Source organism: Etheostoma spectabile, chromosome 10, assembly GCF_008692095.1.
Source record: "Etheostoma spectabile isolate EspeVRDwgs_2016 chromosome 10, UIUC_Espe_1.0, whole genome shotgun sequence".
In the NCBI taxonomy this organism is placed as follows: Eukaryota; Metazoa; Chordata; class Actinopteri; order Perciformes; family Percidae; genus Etheostoma; species Etheostoma spectabile.
Genome location: NC_045742.1, coordinates 4,413,275 through 4,434,957, shown reverse-complemented (window position 1 = coordinate 4,434,957; position 21,683 = coordinate 4,413,275). Strand labels below are relative to the sequence as shown.

Here is a 21,683-nt window from a genome sequence, read left to right as displayed (position 1 = left end):
ACTCCTGTCGTCTACAATTATCTTCCGTGCGACAACACAAAGAGTACAACGCTTCCTCCGTATCACTTTATTTCATTTACATCATGATAATTCCAATGTTTGTACTGGTAACATGTTGATCTTCATACATGTGTGATATTAAAATAACGCAAGGGAACAAGTACGTCCCCCCTGCTTAGGAAGTGGTAAATAAACGTCGTACTTGTGTTGTTTCATTCCGGAGGACAATAGAGGAGGGACCAGCCAGTTTTGAAGAACATTGTTGTTGTGAGAGTTTCTCGCCCAGGCTGTGTAAACAAAATGGTGAACTTTAAAGGATTTCTGAGCACAACACTGGTGTTTCTGATATCCGAGCTGTGTCTGGTGTGCTGTGACATGACGGACGGAAACACAGAACATCTGAAGCGGGAGAACTCGCTAATGAAGCCCTACCAAGGTAAGACGGCTCAGTTAGCTCGTTAGCTAACCTGACGCTCCGTCCACTCTTCCGTCTTTCTCTGCGTTTCAAAAGTTATTAGCTAATTCATGTCATTGGATGTCATATTACGGCTCATTCCTACGAACTAATTTTGTAAAATCCTAATTCTATAACTATATATATATATATATATATATATATATATTATATATATATAGTTATTTAATATATGTTCCGGTTATGGTGTTAATTTTGATGTGAAATATAATACCAAAAAGAGTTGGGTTGTGATATGTAGAGTGAAAGAGGATAAGGACCTAATGTTTCCATCTTCCATCTGTTAGGGCAAGTGCTAACTGCTGTTTGTAAAATATATGGATATAGGTTATTTATATTATAGTATTTGGGTCATCTTAAGAGATCAAATGTCAGATGATGAGGCAGCGTCCCATGTTAGATATACAGGCTAACATGGTCTCCAGGAAGCTGTCCCGGTGTTCTGATCCTGTCAAATATAAACCTATATAATGCATATTGGACTGCTTATTACGCTGTCCCCTTGTGGGGCAAGTTTAAAAAGGCGAGCTCCAATAAGCTGCTGGTCGCTTGTAATGGTTGCTTACGCATTCTACTCAGGAAACCTAGGTGGTGTAGTGCAAGTGAAATGTTACATCAAGAGTTATTACATCCTCTGCTTTACTGAGGAATCTGATGTAGAAATGTATTGGTCTAATGTCGCCTGAATTCTTCTTGTAACTCTGTCATTTTACATCTGATTGACCCGAGATTCAGTGCTTTAGGATTCCAGTCCCCCTTATGGGATTACTGGTCTAGCTGTCTTGTTTAGTTGGTGTCTGTCTTGTGTATCTGGATCTTTTTGTTGTTGTTGTTGTTGTTGTTTTATGGACCATTAGTCTGATAATAAAGGCTATCTATCTATCTATCTATCTATCTATCTATCTATCTAGTATCTGTCTATATATATAATATATTAGATATAATATATATATATATATTATTATATATATATATATATATATATATATATAGTATGTGTATATATAGTTATAAAATAGTTTGTATGAATGAGCCGAAATATAACATCCAATGACATTATTAGCTAAGAAATTACTAATGCTGCTCAATAACTTTGAAAATGCAGAGAAAGATGGAAGAGTTGATAGAATAATATAATATATATATATATATATATATATATATATATATATATATAATATATAAAACTCACTGGTATATACGTTAAGCTGCCAGGACTATAGAACATAAAAAGAACATATGAATGCTTGAATGCTTATCTATTAAACCACTTCCGTTAACACTTAATTATAACCATAATTTATAAATGGTAAATTGATAGTTAATTAAACTGGAGTTAATAGTTATTATACTGTATGCAAACAATGGAAGGAACATTTGTAGTGCTTATTAAATACTAGTAATATTACTTATAATTTAAGTTATTTTATCATTAGTTAGTGTGGTATAAAATACAAATATAGTGTAATAATACTTTGTCAACAGTTTAACGGTTTGGTAAATAATTGATAAAAAAGGATTTGGATGCTATATTAAGCTGCTGTTACCTTTGGTTTAATTAACCGGTGATTTACCATTTAGAAGTGATTTTTCACGCGATACACAAGCGTGTTTGAAGCATTTCCAGGCAAAATAGAATAGACAAGATGTTTGTATGTTATTTTGGCAGGAATACATTTAATAAATGACATTTTGATGTTTGAAAGTCTCTACATTTTTACATAAATGCAGATATAAATGTGATTAAAAAAAAAAGAATAATAGTTATCGATTTTCAAATATTGCACCTGATAATACAGAACTAAATATTCTGTAAGCTAATTTGCCGTCAATACCGCCAATGTTGTCTTTGCTGTTATCAAATCAGTATGTATTTATGTTCAACATGAAGTATACTATTGCTTGAGTGCAGTACATTTCCACAACTCTCCCCATATGTCATTTTATCAATGGGATACAGATACATGTGTACAGACAAGACTAGCAGCAATGCCCCGTCAGACACTTTCTGGTGTGCAAAGACATAGAAAACGCCACGCAGGCAGTGTGCAGAAGGCCTTAGTGAAGTTGAGTTTGACACCCCCGTTCTAAGATGAAACGCAAGTTGCAGATAAAGCAAGCGTACGTCTGCACGCAATCAAACAGTTTGCAGGTGGCTGTAAACGTTACAGTTAAGTAGGTCAAGGAGTATACAGCGAGCATTTTATTTGAGTCACAATATCTGTAGCTTGTATTGACAAAATGTGTAAAGCTCCCTCAACACACACTGTGAGGAAACGCAAGTGTTTGTTCAGGGCGTGTGCAAAAATGTAGGTGACGGAAAACATATCAGGTACTCCCTCTTTTTATTCTTAAAGAGCCCATATTATATTAAGCTCAGTTTCAGGTTCATAATAGTATTTTAAGGTTTTACCACAATAGGTTTACATGGTTTAATTTTCAGAAAACACCATATCTTTGTAGATCATCTTTTCACCTTGTGTTTTTGGGTCTCTGTTTTAGCTACATAGTGAGACATCTCACTTCTATCTTTGTTGGAAGTGGCACATTAAGTAAGATCCCATCAGCTAGATAACTCTTTCTCCAGCTTTGGTCAGTCCAAGGCAGGACTAGCTGGGAGACGTAGAAAGCCGTGCAGATTTTGAACAGCTCACCCGGAGACTGAAGGCAGAGGACATTCACTCAAAATCTACGTTTATGTTCTTTTTCCGTTATAACTGACTGTCAAACTGGATGATAAAAGAAAGTTCTGTGGTGTTCATTGTTTGTGTTTGTTCATGTTACACAAAGACTTTAACCTGAGCCAGACCGACAACAAAGATAGAAATCATACCACATCCATACAGGGATCGTAGTACACAGCTGTTAAAACATAATCAAATATATGACACACTGGTTTCGGATCAGTTCTCGGTATCGGCCGATTCAAGTTCAGGTATCGGAATCGGTATCAGGAAGCAAAAAATGGTATCGGCTCATCTAGTGTCTACAATAAGATCAATACTTGGCATCTGTTTTTATCGATACAGTATTGCCACGGAAAATATCGCGATGCCCCCTATGCAATGATGTTTTCTTGAATGTGATTTGGTATCACAATAATTCCACTCAGGTGAAAAAAAAACCTTGGAAATGCTTTTTTTAAACTTTGTGAGAGGATGCCCAATCAAATCAACATGTTCTTTCATATTTGCATATTTTGTGTGCAGGGTTTTGATTGATTGATTGATTGATTGATTGATATCTTTATTTTGAACATGCAAGAGAAAGTGTATAAAAATAAAAATAATAAAAAGAAATAATAAAACAAAAAAATTGGAGAGAAACATATCAAACAAAGTATCCTTCTTTAACATCCCTCTATTACATGGCGAAAAGGAGTAGGAAGAAGTAAAACTTAGTATCCTACCCTTTAATTTGCATGCTTTACAATATTTATAATTATGTGCTATTATATATATATATATACACAATACCTACACAAATACATACACACATATGTACATATACACACATATATATTCCTATTGGAAAAGATTGATGCAAACTACTTCCAGCGGTATGGTGTAGTACATTCATCCCATTTCTAAAGGGATGAATGTCCATTTCTAAAGGTTGACATTTTAGTCAAGAGCTTCTTGCGCGACCACATGTTTGCACAGTAACCGTCTCCTTCTACATGTTTGATTACTGGGGCACAGCTGTGCAGCTGATCTGCTCCAAAGAAAAAGCTACTTCTGTTTTCTTGAAAACTAAGCTGGATATTTCTGAAGAAGAAAATCATTAATGTCTCTCCTGTCAGTCACATCATTGTCTGATTGTGTCTTCCCCCGTGTCTTCTTTTTGTTTGCCTCGCAGGTGTTGGCAGCAGCCCTAGCAGTCAGTGGGACTTCTCGGGAAGCACGTTGGTGACGAGCTCATACGTCCGACTCACTCCGGATGAGAGAAGCAAGCAGGGATCCATCTGGAATACTGTGGTGAGGAAAAACTGCAAACATGGCTCAAATCGCCATTCTGACTCTGATGTACTGTCTTTCATGTCCAAACTTACGATATTTCTTCTTTGAATAGTACACATTCTCCATCAGGTTAATCTAAAGCCATGCACACTTACCTATTAATATGTTGTCCATTTGGTTTGCAAGGTAAAGATTTTAACAATATAATCTGAGCTCACATTAAATCTTGGTGCATCAAGGTAAAAAAATGTGCAAACCAGTAATTAAATGTGTACCTTTTATATAACTGATGAACGTGTAAACTTGACAGTTGCAAATTGTATTCAGTCCATGGTTGTTCCTGAACAAAAGGGTCCTTTCTGCTGACTTGTATTTGAAATCTAAAATGAAGTACTCTACAAAACCTCTTTTGAAAATGGCTGCTGTTAGGAGGAAATCTATACTGGTGATTATAATTGTTTATCTTTAATGTATAGGTTTTGTGAAAACCTACCCATGCTTATTTCATAATACTACCATAAAAAGTAAAAAAAGAAAAATTGTTTTTTGGTCTACAGCCGTGTTACCTGAAGGACTGGGAGATGCATGTGCACTTTAAAGTTCATGGGTCGGGAAAGAAGAATCTCCACGGCGACGGCATCGCTGTCTGGTACACAAAGGACAAACTGCATCAAGGTAATATTGGCTTCATCAGCCTCATGGTTCTTTACTACTGAGATAACACTTCTGTGAAAGAACCTCACCCATTTCGATATTTCTTCATTACACTTTGGTCCTTTTTGCAAATTGTTTAAGTTTGGATTTATCCAAAATGCAATACTCACCTCCTGTTACCTGCAGCTCCTCACCTAACCGTTACACTGCGACAGCTGCTTTTTCTTTTCTTTTTACTAAAGATGGCACAGAAATAGCTCATACTAAGGAAAGCTCATTGTGGGACTGGCTCTAGTGGCTGGAATTCTGCACCAAGGCTGAATTTTGGGAAAGAGACTTCAGATACAGTATTAGGGGACCACTAAGGTCTATATAAAAGAGACTTCAGATACAGTATTAGGGGACCACTAAGGTCTATATAAAAGAGACTTCAGATACAGTATTAGGGGACCACTAAGGTCCATATAAAAGAGACTTCAGATACAGTATTAGGGGACCACTAAGGTCTACATAAAAGAGACTTCAGATACAGTATTAGGGGACCACTAAGGTCTATATAAAAGAGACTTCAGATACAGTATTAGGGGACCATTAAGGTCTATATAAAAGAGACTTCAGATACAGTATTAGGGGACCACTAAGGTCTACATAAAAGAGACTTCAGATACAGTTTTAGGGGACCACTAAGGTAAATATAAAAGAGACTTCAGATACAGTATTAGGGGACCACTAAGGTCTATATAAAAGAGACTTCAGATACAGTATTAGGGACCACTAAGGTCTATATAAAAGAGACTTCAGATACAGTATTAGGGGACCACTAAGGTCTATATAAAAGACACTTCAGATACAGTATTAGGGGACCACTAAGGTCTATATAAAAGAGACTTCAGATACAGTATTAGGGGACCACTAAAGCCTATATGGAAACATCCGAAAAGCAGCATGTCATAGGACCTTTTAAAAACAAAAAAATATGAATTGATTTTTGGAATTCTATGAATCGATTTTGAATCACTAGAGCTTTAATCGTTTCATGAATGTGAATCGATTTATTTTTGGGACACCTTTAGTAGATACTGGTACTAGCTAAATAAACACGTGATTTTTCTGTAAAGTACGTTGTGCAGCAGAACGCTCCGCTCCCGGTGTGGTATGGCGCGTGACGGTGCACGGAACAAAACACCGGCGCAGCGGGCCCGAAACACATCACAGATGTGGCCAGTGGAGCATCGGAGTTACACATCATGCTCCACAGCAAAGTGTGTCTCAAAACACTGAGGAAAGCTGTCTCTTAGATGAACGTAAGAACAGCCACAAAACTCTTGCAACAAAGTCCAGACCAAATTTGTGACTCTGGATTTCCACCAACTGCAAAACAGCTGCGGATCAGCTCGCTGCGTGTCTGCTCCGTGCTCCGCCGTCCGTCAATACCCACCAGATCCGGATTTGTTGCGGAACGGCTGAACGAGGTCTTGCGAATTCATGTAGAATAGAACCACAAAACTATCCAGTTTCTATCCAGAGGAGTAGAGGGGGAAACAAGTCTGTGCTGTGTTTTCCAGGTGTAGTGCAGGGAAATATGATCCGCCGTGAGCATGGTCTATGTACTCAGTTCTGCCTTTCTGCTGCTTTCAGTATTCTGCTAAAATACAGTTTTTACACATTGGGGCGCCCGGATAGCTCAGTTGGTAGAGCGGGCGCTCATATATAGAGGTTTACTCCTTGACGCAGGGGGCCCGGGTTTGACTCCGACCTGCCCCCCATTCTCTCCCCTTTTAAGTCTTCAGGTGTCCTGTCAAAAATAAATGCCGAAAATGCCCTAAAAAAATATCTTAAAAACACATTGCTTGTAGAATTTAAAACAAATGAAAGGAAATAATTACATACAGGAAAGCAAATAATTACAACATATAAAAGGCACTAATTCATGGTCACGCATGTTGAGCCAATCAGTTCAGTGCATAGACGCATCTCAGATGAGGGTGAAAAGGATCACCTCTGGAACAAGGCCACAACATTGCGGCTCTGGCGTGGGTTCCCCTGCTGGCTGTGAGCTGTCCAGATTCATATGATCATTGCATGGCACAGCTGAAGATAGCTAGGCCTGCTTGGTATATAGTTGGATTACTTATTGGAAAAAAACACAACATAGACTACTGCAGGTTTGGATTACTGCATGCCGGCACGAGACACCTGACCTCGCTTGTCAGTGGAAAAATGTCATCTTTCAACCTTTTCGCTTCTCATTTCCTCCTGTTTAAAGCATTGAAAAATACATTTAAAATTATAAGATTGTTGTAAAATGGAAAGAACGCGTCAAAGTTCCAAAAAGTCTGTATAATGTAAAGGTAATATGGTATGAGAGCTACAACTCTGACAAATCTTTTTTCCCCCTTATTTACAATATTGTCCAAAGGACCATTGCATTAATAGTGCTGTTTCAACCCGCGAGTAAGAAGAAAAGTGTAGTGTAGATAATCAAAGGGCACTGATAATAAAAGTATTCCTTATGAAAGTAGACAAGACAAAGAAGAGTAAATGTAGCAAATGAAGCAATGATAAACTAATAGATAATAATAATGTAAAGATGTGTGTTTGTCCCACTTATGCCAACTTGCCCCTCCATAAAATGCTAAAATGCTACACACTGAGGCCCCTGTCCCACACCCGGTGCAGCCCGACACAAGTACCTTTTGCTATTTTAAGACTGTCCAGCGCCCACATCGTTTAAATAGCAAATGCACCTGCGCCTTCTTACAGGGAGGTGTGCCTCAAGATATGTTCAGGTGCATTCTGCACCTGAACATATATTGAGGCAGAAGGAAGTGATCGCGCCATTAACCAACAAGAACCTGGTCTAAAGTCAATAAAGCATTTCTTTGTTATTTTAATTGCGCATTATTAAAATGCACCTAGGCTCGTGCACAGCGTGCCCACACTATGATTGTTACACACAGACAGGGAGGCGTAGCAGCACACACACACACGCAGAAGATTACAAATAATAAATATTACATTGCTAGACTAGAGTTGTAACAATTTCCAAATTATGCTGGATAATTACCTGTCTCAGAAATAATTGTGATTAACAATATAATTGTCTCGTTTAGTCTAGTTTAATGTGTATTAATGTATCACTTTTTTAAACTAATTAAAGTGTTGAATGACTCCCAGGATGCATCTTATGTTGTATCCCTGTTATGCGACCCGGATAATGTAGTAACACAAGTACACCGCCTATAAATGTAATATGTAACATATATATAATATGTAAACCACGCCTCTTTATTATCATAAAACATTTTTTCTAACTGTATCCCCCCCCTTTGTCATTTTTGTTGCTATGAACGTGTATAAGGAAAAGTGCCAACCACTAACAATTGAAAAAATAATAATTACAATATACTGTATAGTCCGACCAATGATCACTTATGTAATTACAATTTGGCATATCTAAATAAAATCCACAATTACCAGTCATACGCCTTAAGACCTTAGCTAATGTTAGAAATGAATTGCGGTCGAACAAAGAAACAGCGATTATGTAAAAAAAAAAAAAAAAAAAAAAAATGACAATTAGAAAAATATGTAAATATTGCTACAGGCCCACTGCTGACCACATAAAGATTTGTGTGCTCGTCTCTGTCTCACCCCCATCTCTGCCTCCATCCTAGGCCCTGTGTTTGGAAACCAAGATCAGTTTCTTGGCCTGGCTATTTTTGTGGATTCCTTCCGCAATGACCTCCATGGAATGGATGTAAGTGTGTGGTGTGTGTGTGTGTGTGCGTGGGTGGCTCGAGGGGATTGACCAGCTTGTTTCTTTGCAGGGCCTGTGTTTTCCAACAGTGCTCTCTTCCACGGGCTGGCCGTTTTTATAGATACTTACTCTAACGATGATGCAACAGATGTGAGTGGTTGCTCCGGTTTTCCTCGTCAGCATGCTGATTCACGTCACTTTAAACTGCAATGTTGTCAGTACGTTTCAAGCATGTTAACATTGCAAACTCCACAGAATTCAAATGTAATCGCACATTTTACGTTATTGAGCACGAGAGCTCATTGACCGTAACCTTGCTGTTTATTTTTTTAAGAACTACTTTCACATTGCAGCCGAAAATGTCCCATTTTCTAGAAGCACTAAGTCATATCCAGTGCTGTTTAATCGTTGAGCATGGTCACTTCGCCCTGAAAGACATCCTGATCTGATTTACATAAACTCACAAGTAAAAGTTTGTCAATAATGCAAGCTATTGGAATGATGGCAAACAATAAGACTAACTACTACTACTCACAAAACATGTAGTTTGGTTCAATTACTTCATTTGAAAGTTTACTATAAATACTGTAACCAAAAATCTCAGGTGTAGACATATCATAATGTATTAATAATAAATAAACATCAAATAAGAGTACAAACGCCTGCAGTGTGAAGGTAGCCTTTGTATGTAGACACATGAGCTGATGTAACCAGACGTGTATCATGCTTCTTATATTCTTTTTCTGTACGTATTTGTGCATCATCTTTATTTAAGAATATGTATATAATGCCTGTTTAAAAAAAAAAAAAAAGTTGTTCCTGTCCGTTGTGCTCCAGCGCTCCTTCCCGTACATTTCGGCCATGGTGAACAACGGCTCAGTGAGTTACGACCACGGCAAAGATGGCCGCGCGTCGGAGCTGGGAGGCTGCTCGGCGGAGATCAGGAACCGGGAGCACGACACGTACCTCGCCATTCGCTACTCCAAAGGAAGACTCACTGTATGTAAATTAACTTTCCTCTGGGCTTTCTCACTGATTCATTCCATAGCTTCTCTTCATTTTAGGTGAAAATGTTCAGTCCGAGCTGTTCGCAAACATTTTGAGAAATTTGGGAGAAAAAGTTTCCATTTAAATATATAATCGTAACATATTTGAGTACGGTATAAAATAGCATAACATGACAAAACCCTAACATAACATAATATGACTTAACTTATGTCGGCTTTTTGCCCCGTAAAGAAAAAATATTGTTGTCTTGATTCAGTTTAAACACTGTTTCATCCAAATATTTTATTTTCATGCTTTCCATTTTGTAATTTTTGTAATCAGTCGTGTAACTTGTTGCATTGCATCACTAACATCCAATCTATAAAGGAAAAAAGTTACGGTTTATATAATCTCGACATATTTGAGTACACTATAATATAGCATATCATAACATAATCTAACCTCAGTCATGTTGTCTTTTTGCCCTGTAAAAGGAAAAAAATATTGTTGAGGCCATATTTGTGTCTGGATTCTGTTTCAAGCCTTTTTTTTTTTTTTACCAAAAATTGTTTCTGTTTTTGTCTTTTGAATTTGAATAAACCCTGTAACCTGTCGCAGTGCTGCAATGCTGCATTGCTTACATGGCTACATCTATATCCTGCAGGTGATGGTTGATGTGGAGGACAAGAATGAATGGAAGGAGTGCATAGACATCGGAGGTGTTCGTCTTCCTACCGGATATTTCTTTGGTGCCTCAGCAGCTACAGGAGATCTGTCTGGTAGGAAGCTGTAAACTCACAAGCAACTAACCACTTATCATAAATAACTTAATCACAACCATTATCCATCACTGAAGTCATGTAGTGAGATGTATCTCATTTTTCACACACAATGAAGCATACTTTCAGTTGTGATTGAACTGTATTTTTTTTCAGGAACTATAGGGCTCTTAACATCTACGACAGGTCTACGAAACAAATTTTACAAGAAGTTCTTTATAGGGAAACCAAAACCCAAATGACTACATCTATAGATGTACTTCCAATGTATGTTATATTACACTGACTCACTTACCGTTTCCAGATGTTTGACATCAGGACGATGAGAGAAAAAAAACAATTGAGCTGAGAAGTTGAACGTTGTCCAGTTAGAGCGGACTCACCGCGGTGGCGTTTTTGCTGGAGCTGTTGGTTAAATCGACTCAGAAGAAAAGCAAACGTTTTGACAATAAACTCCATCAACACAACAGTATGGGGAGTTAAACTGGACTGGCCCAATAACCTCTGAATAGTTCTCCTTGTTGTTAAATTGCAGTGTGAGCGGCAGCAAAGGGGGGGTGCATTATGTTGGCAGGATCATTTAAAAGGCGACCGCGACTACCTTGTGCGTCTGCCTTATTTCTGAGACCATGGCGGGCCGCCACTACAACATCAACATAGGGGAAACACTGGAATCACATACATTAACCCTTGTTTTGTCTTCCCATTGACTATTCAACTTTTGTTTTTCTGGGTTATGAATTTAAAATTATTAAAAAAAACTATTTGGTTGTCTTTTCTCAACACTTTTGTCGCTTTCCTGACATTTTTGTCACTTTTTCCAATGTTGTTATCCATTTTTTTCTGCGCTTTTTGACTTGTTATTCTTTTGTTATTTTTTGACAATTTGGTTGAAAGAAACCCACATTTCTGATATAGAAACCGTTTGAAGACAACAGGAGGGTTAAAAACAACATTAAGAGGATTGAGATTAGCGTCATAAGTGTTCTGATAGACCATATCAGCGGAATCAATAACAGGCAGTATCAACTATTTCAGCTTCTTACAGATTTTTCTTATAGTTCCACTTGAATATTATTTTCCAGACAACCATGACATCATCTCTATGAAGCTCTACCAGCTGATGGTAGAGCACACCCCCGAGGAGGAGAACCAGGACTGGACAAAGATCGAGCCCAGCGTCAGCCTCCTTAAATCCCCTAAAGGTAGATTCACGTTTTCCTGTGTTCCCCATTGGAAGCATTTTTCTCTGTGACGAAACGGGCCCAACAGGCTAAAGACCCGGCGTCTGAACCAGAGATAAATAAAGATGGTTCAGTTTGCAGTGCATCTGGGGACATTTGTCCTTTTCTTTTAAACCATAACTCTTAGTTCTTGTTGGTAACGGGTATCTGTTTTATTATCAACTTTGTGCCCATTAGTTTATAATACTAATCAAAAGCAAGTTTCCTGGGATTTACTTATAACAATCATCCACAAATCAGACCAGAAGTATTTGGATAAATGGATTTTCTTCTTCTGTCTCAGACAACATCGACGACCCTACTGGAAACTTCCGAGGCACTCCCCTCACTGGCTGGAAGGTCTTCCTGCTTCTGCTGTGCGCTCTGCTGGGAATCGTGGTGTGCGGCGTGGTGGGAGCTGTAGTTTTCCAGAAGCGACAGGAGAGGAACAAGAGGTTTTACTGAGGAGAGAGAAGAAAGTAGAACCTTACCCGAGAGGTGTTTGTTGTGGAATGAACGGTTTCCAGATGACCGATTTGAGCACGTTCAATGTGAATTTCTTTTCTAAAGATTGTACAAATGTTAATATCTTCGAAGCACTGCGTTTGGAGTGAATTATGGCAACTTGTGATGTTGGCGACCATTATGAGTGGCCTTGATCAAGGCGGTTTTTGTTCTTTATGTGTTCATTAATTGCAGGGTTAGAATAGCATAGGCTGACTGTCCTTTAAAAAGTGTTTTAATGTCTTAAACGATTGTTCCAACACCTACCTAGTGGCTGGGTATGTGATGCAAAAAAAGGGTCAACTTTTGGCACAGGATAGTAATTTAGATCTTTGTCTTCCAGGCTTTTTTAACTGATTATTTATTGGATAATGAAAGTAGCTCGACACACCCAAAATAACATCCAATATAACAATAAAAAACATGAACCATCCACATTAAAGCCGCGGGAGGCAGAATAAAATAAATAAATAAATAAATAAACAGCCAGATTAGAATTGGAGTGATACCTGGTCCTGCAGCTCTTCTCTCCCACCACCAGCACCGTGTCCTCGTTCAGATGGCAGCAGTTGCCGGTGCCGCGGCTTGGGCCTCGGGTCCTCGTAGTAGGCAGCTGACCCCCGACTTGTTGGTTCCTCTTTGTACTTTAGATAGATGACAAAGTATCTCACTGTATCTGATAGATGCAGTCCTGGGTCAGGATTTTTGGCTAAAATGAACGTAATTTTAATCCAAGAGACGTGAAAAAACATCTGCACAATAGGAATGCTCTCTCTCTCTCTCTCTCTCTCTCTCTCTCTCTCTCTCTCTCTCTTCTCTCTCTCTCTCTCTCTCTTCTCTCTCTCTCTCCTCTCTCTTCTCTCTCTCTCTCCAAAATGACCTGTGATTGGCCAAAGTCCCCCCGTCCCGGCTAGATTTAATAAAGCCTGAACATAGAGCCAAGGAGGAGGGTCAGAAGTCTAGATTCCTCTCAAACCACTTCAATTACAATATGCTTTTACTGGCATGCAGTTTAAATGATTTTTTTGCCCATCGAAGCCAAAAATAAAGTGCCTACCCCAGCTTTAAAGTCAATAGCATTAGCCTGTGTTCGTTCTACACCCGTCTACTCTACGTCCTGTTTATTTGAACAATCAAATATCTGATACCACGTATCCAGTGTCAAGTGTACAGCTTTACAAACTGGGAGAGTCATATCTATGTTATGTCAGGGTTAAAAAGGTTAGGAATAGGAGTAGCAAATCTACATTGATGTGACGGCACAAACCGATAACGTTTTGCTTTATGTTATACTGTTTAATATCTGGAAAATAAGAAGGATGTTTTGTGAAACTCTTAACTAATTACAACAACTTCTCTCTAATATTTTACTGCAGGATAAGGCCAATTAAATGAGTTTAGTGCACAAGTGCTCAAACTCTAAGGCTGAAATATTTTATGCTTATTTTTCTTTTCCCTGCAGGGTCTTTTGATCTGCATTTTTTGGTTTTTATCCAGAATATGCCTTTTTTTTATTTTTACAATGTGTTTGTTTTTGGTTAATGCTAAATTGTGACAAAAACGTAAATTCAATTCTTAACTATAATGAATGATAGAAATCATCAACTGCTACATAACAAGTGATTAATAACATGCATGCAGACTATGCTGATTATTACGCTTACAGAACATGAGTTGCTGAACCCTGAAGTTTATGAATGGATTGCTCACATATCACATTTACACCGTCTGTCAGTGTCAGGATTTAGTTGGTTTTCTTCCAGCTTACATTACAATAGAGTTTGGTTTGTCTTTGCATTGTTAAACAACATTTAACAAAATGCTAAAAGTAAAATCAAGGATTTGATGACATCTTTGTACTTTCAGCATCAGTCTTTGGGTTTTTTTTTTTTTTTTTTTTTAGAGTCAGTATTCTTTTTCCTGTGTTCTTGAAACCGTGGATTTATTTCTGCCACATGAGCTGGTTTTGTGATGAGACTTAAAACAACTCCTCAGCAGAAATAATGTAATAAAACGAAGGAAAAAAAGAAACAATTTCACTGTGAACTGGTGTGTTGAAAAGTTAAGTTTAAATAATTAAACTTGAGTAATCATGAGTTCTCAGAAAAATAGGCTTACCACCTATTCAAAGCAGCGAGCTCAATCTAGCTAACTAGTTAATTTTAGCTAACATCAGCTAGCGTACTCAGGCTAGCTGACGTTAGCTAACGCTAACAAGTAATCATCGATTAGCTAACGCAAGCAGTTGTATTAACTGCCTTAATAACGTTAGGAAATCATTATTTGTTTTATTAAAAGTTAAGAATTCAGATTTGTTTATCATTACCATAGCAACGCTAACTTCCGCTGGAACTGTCAGATGGGACCATCTGTAGCCTGTTGCAAGAGTTACATTTCATTGACGCAGTTTGATTCGCACTGCACTAGTTTGGAACCGGTTCGGGCCCATTTGCATGAGGTCTGCGAATCGCCATAGGAAATGAATGACTTCAGGTCGTCTCGAAGCCGTATCGGAGCCGATTTCAACTGCCAGTGTGAAGATGGCGTTAGACCTGTCGCACCTCCAACAGTGCGATGTTGATCTGCCCACAAAGCCTCTGACTCCCACCTCCACCGGGTACAGCCTCACACCCCATCCCCTTTCTCTGCACTGCGTAACCTGGTCCTCATACTTCGCCTTCTTTCTCTCATAGGCAGCTTCCAGACCCTCCTCCCAGGGTCAGCTCCTGTGGGAACTAGAGCTGCCTACCCAGGTCTGCTTCCATCTTCCACACCGCCCCTGGTGTTAATAGCTTGGCTGATGGTATTATACTGGTATGCATTGCGGGTTCCCCCAGCTTGAGGAAGTGGATCCTGCATCGGCTCTCTGATGGACTCTGGTTGTTTGCCTCCTGACAAGTTTTCTCCAGCACCTCTGCCAGCTTCCTGAGCACCTGGGCGTGCCGCCATCTGAGTTGACCTTGTCAGTGCTGTTTTACAGCCCGACAGAGCATGCTGGAGAAAAGCATTGATGGGCCTGCAGAGGTCAAAGGATTGCTCTGTTCTAAGCCATTGGTGGAGATTCTGAGGGCTCGAGAGGGTATTGTATGTTGCCCTAATGAGAAAAGCTGATTGCTTGGCTCACAACGCCCTCCCAAGTTGTCCACCGCCCCTGCTTCCCCTGTGCCACAGACCTTACTCTGAGCTCCTCTTGCTCAATCCTGGATCCCTCTGGAACAACAAGGTCCTTCCTGCTTGCCTTGAACCATAGGATGGGTGGGTCGTTCCATCCAAGGCGTACTCGCCCTGTCTGGACCATGCCCACACGAATTGTTGATGTTGCAGTCTTCCCATCACCTTCTGCACCTCCTCCTTGGCCCCCCATTTTCTTCCAGTCTCAACTCTGACGCTTGCATCAGCCACTGCTCTGTCGGAGGAGTCCCTTAACTCCCTCACCAGCCTTGCCTTCTCCTGCCTGTAGCCCAGAGTGATGGATTGCAGGGGTAACTGGAGTAAGTTCCATCAATAGAGGCCAGCAGCTGAGAAGTACCGCGGTAGGCAGAGCCATTTGAGGTTGAAGAAGTTGGCTTTTGCACAGCTTCAGAGGCCACATCACCCTTGGGTACAGGGTGAAGTGATAACACCACAACTTATACTTTCCTGGCTGGCTTGCGTCGATCTTGGACAGGCCTTCAGACAGCTGCCGGAGGAGGATTTTCCCCATATCCTTGTCCGAGGGACCAGATGTATAAAGTCTTCCCAGGCTTCAGATGGGCTGATCCACGATGCGGGGGATGTCTTTCCCCCCCAATGGTAACGGTGACTGTCATTTCTCTACCCCTATCGCAATGAGAGGCTCCTTGACGTCTGTGGCTTCAACTTCATCCTGTCCTAGGTGATCAGCTCATCCAGCCTCTTAAGAAGCCAGGATGTGCATGGAGCGGTTTGTATGGCTCCTTAGGGGCGGGAGCCTCTGGCCTACTGGCAGCTGGACCCCACCCACCACCTGCCTTGCCCCGATCAGAATGACGACAAACGCTGTCACGAAGAGGATGGGGGAAATGGAGCATCCCATTATGATCCCTACCTCCAGACCAGTGGCAACCTTCAGTGCAAGGCACATGTGCTTGTCCTGGACGTAGTTTATGATTTGGAACGTAGTTTATGGTCCTGATGTTGTCTGGGAAAAATCCAGAGGCGCAGGCTTCATCTTCAATCATTTCAGAACTCTAACCAGGGAAATCAAATTATGTAAATACTAGGCTACAAAACTTAAACAATAATATATTTTTATTTAAAAACAGTAATTGTAATAGTTTTGAGAATTGATTTAAATGAGTTTCAGAGCTGACTGGTAACCTTTTGAGCATTTAGACTGATATTTAATATACAGTATATCCCGTTCTACTATGTCTAATGCTATGGACCAAGTTCCTTCAAAATTCAAATGGTAAAACGGCTTTTATCAACACTGCATAGACCAGTTTGCGTTCTAAAGCGGGAATCTTAACGTGCGTGGCAACAGTAACTAAGGGAGGTGGGGCTTAGCGGAGGGCCAAACTGTCGATGCCCCGCCCCCAGCTAAACACCTGACGATACCTCTGCCGTACTGCTAGCATTTCTTAAGATAGCTAGCTAGCCGATAATGCAGCTTCAGAAAGGCTTCTTTATGGAAATTATTGTGTTTACGTAACGTCCTAGTACAACATGCTAATCCCAGTTGATTTCTCTGTTCATCTGCTTCGTTTGGTTGGTGTTTTTTGACTGCTAATTTCTGCTCATATCACTTTACCTATTATGTGCAGGACTGTTAGTATTTGTGATTCATTTCTTAATACTGGCCATAAGCTGTTTTTTGGGTGGTGTTTGGCAGTGGACCTGTGCATAGTGCTTTCATGCTGTTGATTTACTTGGTGGTGAAATAGAAGTGCTCGTCTTTGAAAGATTTCAGAATAATGGGTGTTGTTGACTCTGTAGTTCAAGGTGATTGGGTATAAATATGACTCTTGTATTGCACAAAACCATTCAGGTATTTAATTACCTGTAATATTCTCTTCATGGGAAACTCAAAACAATGGGGTTATTTGTCAGCTTGATTTAAGCTCTAAGTCATGGGGTTTTGTAAGCTTAATGCACATGCTGTATTGCTGATGTGCCCTAGCCTGTTGCTGTGTATTTGGTGGACTGATGGGATTACATTGATCCATCTCACTTTACTAGATCTCCTATTGCATTTTGATGGAGAACATGTGGGAACGGTGCACTCATGATTTTGTATTTACTTAAATAAATCAGTTCCAGATGAGTTGGCTCACTAAAAAGCAGCTTAAGGTAAAGGCTAATGCAAGTAAAAGCAACCTATGTGCACCACTGACAACAGTTAAGGCAAACTATGAGTGCGTCCCCAGGTGTGCTCCACAATAGTAGGTATTATCATTAAGTTATAACTTTTTGTATTATTAAATTCTTATACTATTATATACTACATTTTGTAGGCATCAGCATGATTATTGAGGCTGATAGATTCTGGCTCTTAAGGCATTACATGACATTGACCCCAGCCAACATATTTCATGGACGTTATGCATTTTAATTTGGTACAACAACACAATACGCATTACTTTTTTTTTGCCTATTTGTCCATCTTCTGCACTTATTATGCAAGTCAAATTGAGATTTGGACAGAGAATACTGTTTTGCCTTTAACCACAAGATGGTGACATAGTATTATTAGTATTTTCATCCCCTGCCAGAATAGCGCTATTGCTTTACTGTTTGTGTAGTCTGTCTAAGATAAAGGCCACTGGTCATTGTTGGCCATTGCTATCTTTTTCAACCCAAAGTGATCCACTCATATTCCCGTTTGCCATTAATTACCAACATGGTCAGCAAACTATAATGTTTACCTTATTATTTATTAAAGGAACACTCAAGGCTGAAAAGTATATAAATGCAGCCTATCTATCAGAAAGTAACACACACACACACACACACACCACACACACACACACACACACACACACACACACACACACACCCCTACCCACCTACCCTTGGGTTGAGTTTTGACAGATTATGTAAAAATCTGTCTTCTGTCAGCACCCCCCAACCCTTTCTACACTAAGCTTAATAAGTATGCAAGCACTTCATTGAATTTGTGGTAGCCCACAGGCTGCATACGCACAGCCTATCTACCCAGCCCATCACTGTGAGTGAGTGAGTGTGTGTGTGTGTGTGTGTGAATGAGTGTGTGAGTGAGTGAGTGTGTGAGTGAGTGAGTGAGTGAGTGATTTGGGGTCAGCAGTTCAAATAGCCCACAGTTTAATACTTCACTTCCACACCTGGAAGCTGTGATTGACTGAAATCCTGACTGACAGAGCTGTTGCCTCGGGTGGATGGCCTACATCTTAGAAACCCTTCCCACCTGGGACTGAAGGACATGTTAATCGCAGCACAGAGGGGAGACATTTTTGATCAAAGGATTATTTCCATTGTTGATTTGTATGAATAACGTCCATCTGAGCTTTCATTTTCTCAAAGGCAGAGCAGGATACCCAGGGCTCGGTTTACACCCATCACCATTTTTAGCCACTGGGAGACTATAGGCAGGCTGGGGGAACTCATATTAACATTAAAAAACCTCGTAAAGTGACATTTTCATACCATGGGACCTTTAAAATCAATTCTAAAACAAACAGGGAGCCAATGGAGAGCAGCCAAGCTTGGGGTAATATGATGTTGTCTGTTAAAACCAGTGAGAAGCCAAGCTGCTGTATTTTCATCCACTTTGAGGCGACAGAGTGACCTTTGGCTGATGTCGGAGAGAAGGGAGTTAGTTGAGTCTGGAAAAAAATAAATGCATGAATTACTTTTTTCAGGTCAGAGCATGGATTTTATTCTGGCGATAGTTCATATTTGAAGGAAACAGGAGTGTACGACCTTCTTGATGTGGGGATGGAATGAAAAATTCTGGTGGTTGGCTTCATATTGCCAGACAGGGGACCAAGATTACTCTCAGTGGGACCTGCAGGATTCTGATTTTGAGTTATTGAGTTGGATAAAGTTGTGTGACATCCAACAGTTACTTCATTAAGACAGTTTAAAACAGCAGCTAGGTATTTTGGGTCATCCAGTGTCAAAGGAAGGTATATCTGAATGTCATATGCGTAACACTGAAAAAAAGACGTTGGATGGAGACACTGGATGATGTGGCCTAGCCTAAGGATGTAGATTGAAAATAAAACTGGGCCTAAAATCAAACCTTGCGGTACACTACAGGTGTTGGCTGTAGTTGATGACCTATGGAGACCAAGTAGGTTCTTTCTCAAAGGTACAAATAAAACCAGCTCAGTAGTAATCCCACTCTTTGGGAATAATCCATTTTTGTAGAATTTACACTCCTAGCTGGATGGCTGACCAAACTTTATCACAGAGCAGCTCATGATGTACATCTGGGGATTAGAACCATTTTTTTTTATTAATTTAGTGTTAAGAGCAAGTTACCAAAACAGCAGTTGAACAAACAGAACATGAATTTTTAATGTATGCTGATCTCAGTTTCATCTCTAGAGTCTGGCTGTACTGGACTCTCCTCTCCCTTTTATTCAAATTTTAATATACTATTTTTTTTAACCAGTTTTGTTAAGCGGGGTTTGATTTCCTTAAACATATTACACATTTGTGTTTATCAAATTGTCAGAAATTACTGTAAATGCATAGATTTATGCCTATTAGTCTTCCCCCCCCCAGGCCCATTATAGGCCAGGAAAAACCCTGCTTATAGGTCTACCGTTTATATGTGTGCATTTTGACACATTTTCATTGCTATTTTTATTCTCAATTCTTGTTGTTTTTGTGCTGGTGATTTTTCTTTGAATTCCTCTATGCAGGAAAAACCCTGTGTAAGTGTCACCATATGGGACTTTTAAACATATTGATCTGACAGTTTCTGTAATGAAAACTATAAAACATCTAAGCGTTCATTCTACTGTATTTCGTGGATTTATGCCCAGTGGATGTGGGCGGAGGCAGCAGCCGGGAGGAAGAGAGGCCTTGACCAGTCAGCCTCTGAGATAACGTTATCTTCTGCCTTACAGCTTACAGCTCACAGCAACTCAAAAAGATATAGTCTCTGACTTCTGTTTGATATTGTCGGAAAAACATGTTAGTGTAGTGTCAGTTATTTTATTTATTGCGTTATCTCTTAGCGTAAAGCTGAGTGAATTTAAATTGGTAAAAACGGACAAAGTGAAGCTATAGAGCTGCTAAAGGTTCAAACATCTCATAATCATCTTTTCCAGTAATTCAAATGAAACTTCCAAGAGTAGTTTAATATGTGTTGTCTGTATCCCACAATCCATTGCATCCGTCTCAAATGTTTATGGTGCTCTCAGACAGTCATAAAGTCAGGAAAAACCATGTTGAATTTATGTTGGGTGTTGCCTTCAGGTGGTTGTCAATCACTGATGGAACCATCACATGAACTGCACCAATGAAAGCACCGCTAATTGGTATTTGTCTCTGTTTGCTTTTGTCAGCAGCCTCTCGTTTAATCACAAGGCTGTGCAGTTTTGTTGCTGCTTGTTCCACCAAGTGTTTACCACTTTGGGACATTTGAGGGTGATGACCTTTTAATTTGAACGTTTGACTTTACAAGTAGTTTTGGTTGGATGGATTGTCCAATTTTGGGTGGATGTGTTGACTTAAAAAGTGATATTTCATTTTGGTCCTCAGGATACACCTTTTGTGGGCTGTGTTAGCAATGGTGGTGATCAGGTTTCTTTTTGTCAGTATGGGCGATATGGCCTAAAATCCATATTGCGATATACATTGCAGCCTCTTGCGTTTAAGATATAACACAATATATAAATTATAATAGAACCTTTTCAGAACAGGTTACATAGACACCAAGGAAAGCCAAACTGCTAAATGTATTTTTTTAAAGAGAAAGGAACATGGTTTTGAGAACATTTATTCTTCAAAACTGCAATTATACAACATAATGTTGCAGATGAAGTCAAGTAAATTAGTTGCAGAGACTTTAACAAAGAAAAAGCTTAAAGTATTGGGTGTCTTTCCTCTAATGCTAACCTTTCTAAAAACTACACTTTCAAAGATGCAAAGATACCTCAAATAAAAATATATTTCAAAGTTTCTTACTTGCAGCCTAATGTAACTCATTTGACCACACTTGTACACACACACACACACACACACTACCCTGTTTTCCTCAAGTTTGGCCTATAGCTTCCTCCTTTATGAGTCCTTGGACCCCCTTGGTTTCTCCCGTGGTTTGTGTTGTACTTTTCTCATGTCTGCCCCCTGACCTGAAAGCTTTCTTCTTCTCATTTAGAAGAACCTTCA

General features: G+C 39.5%; 1 protein-coding gene and 1 long non-coding RNA gene across 3 annotated transcripts; one reads left to right on the top strand and one right to left on the bottom strand.

The window, feature by feature from the left end:
• The first annotated feature begins 148 nt into the window (after window positions 1-148).
• lman2 (lectin, mannose-binding 2) lies at window positions 149-14,373 on the top strand. Of its 2 annotated transcripts, none has more exons than XM_032527608.1 (8): window positions 149-436; window positions 4,334-4,452; window positions 4,992-5,109; window positions 8,919-8,998; window positions 9,686-9,847; window positions 10,500-10,614; window positions 11,700-11,819; window positions 12,142-14,373. In XM_032527608.1, exons 1-8 carry the CDS (start codon window positions 301-303, stop codon window positions 12,300-12,302), a joined length of 1,011 nt encoding a protein of 336 aa, XP_032383499.1. In that variant the 5' UTR covers window positions 149-300; the 3' UTR covers window positions 12,303-14,373. The 2 variants fall into 2 exon arrangements, with proteins under 2 accessions (XP_032383499.1, XP_032383498.1); XM_032527607.1 differs by lacking the exon at window positions 8,919-8,998 and adding an exon at window positions 8,766-8,848 and having other exon boundaries at window positions 161-436.
• LOC116696552 (uncharacterized) lies at window positions 3,260-19,754 on the bottom strand. Its single transcript, XR_004333770.1, has 4 exons — window positions 19,743-19,754; window positions 14,374-14,380; window positions 13,692-13,700; window positions 3,260-3,449 (listed from the first exon to the last, which is right to left on the bottom strand). It is a non-coding gene; the product is annotated as an uncharacterized LOC116696552 (long non-coding RNA).
• Between the last annotated feature and the right edge of the window lie 1,929 nt (window positions 19,755-21,683).

Coding starts and splice junctions, on each gene's coding strand:
- lman2 (XM_032527607.1), top strand. CDS start 301: ATGGTGAACTTTAAAGGATTTCTGAGCACAACACTGGTGTTTCTGATA. Junction 4,453..4,991: donor GATCCATCTGGAATACTGTG/GTGAGGAAAAAC, acceptor TTTGGTCTACAG/CCGTGTTACCTGAAGGACTG. Junction 5,110..8,765: donor AAAGGACAAACTGCATCAAG/GTAATATTGGCT, acceptor CCTCCATCCTAG/GCCCTGTGTTTGGAAACCAA.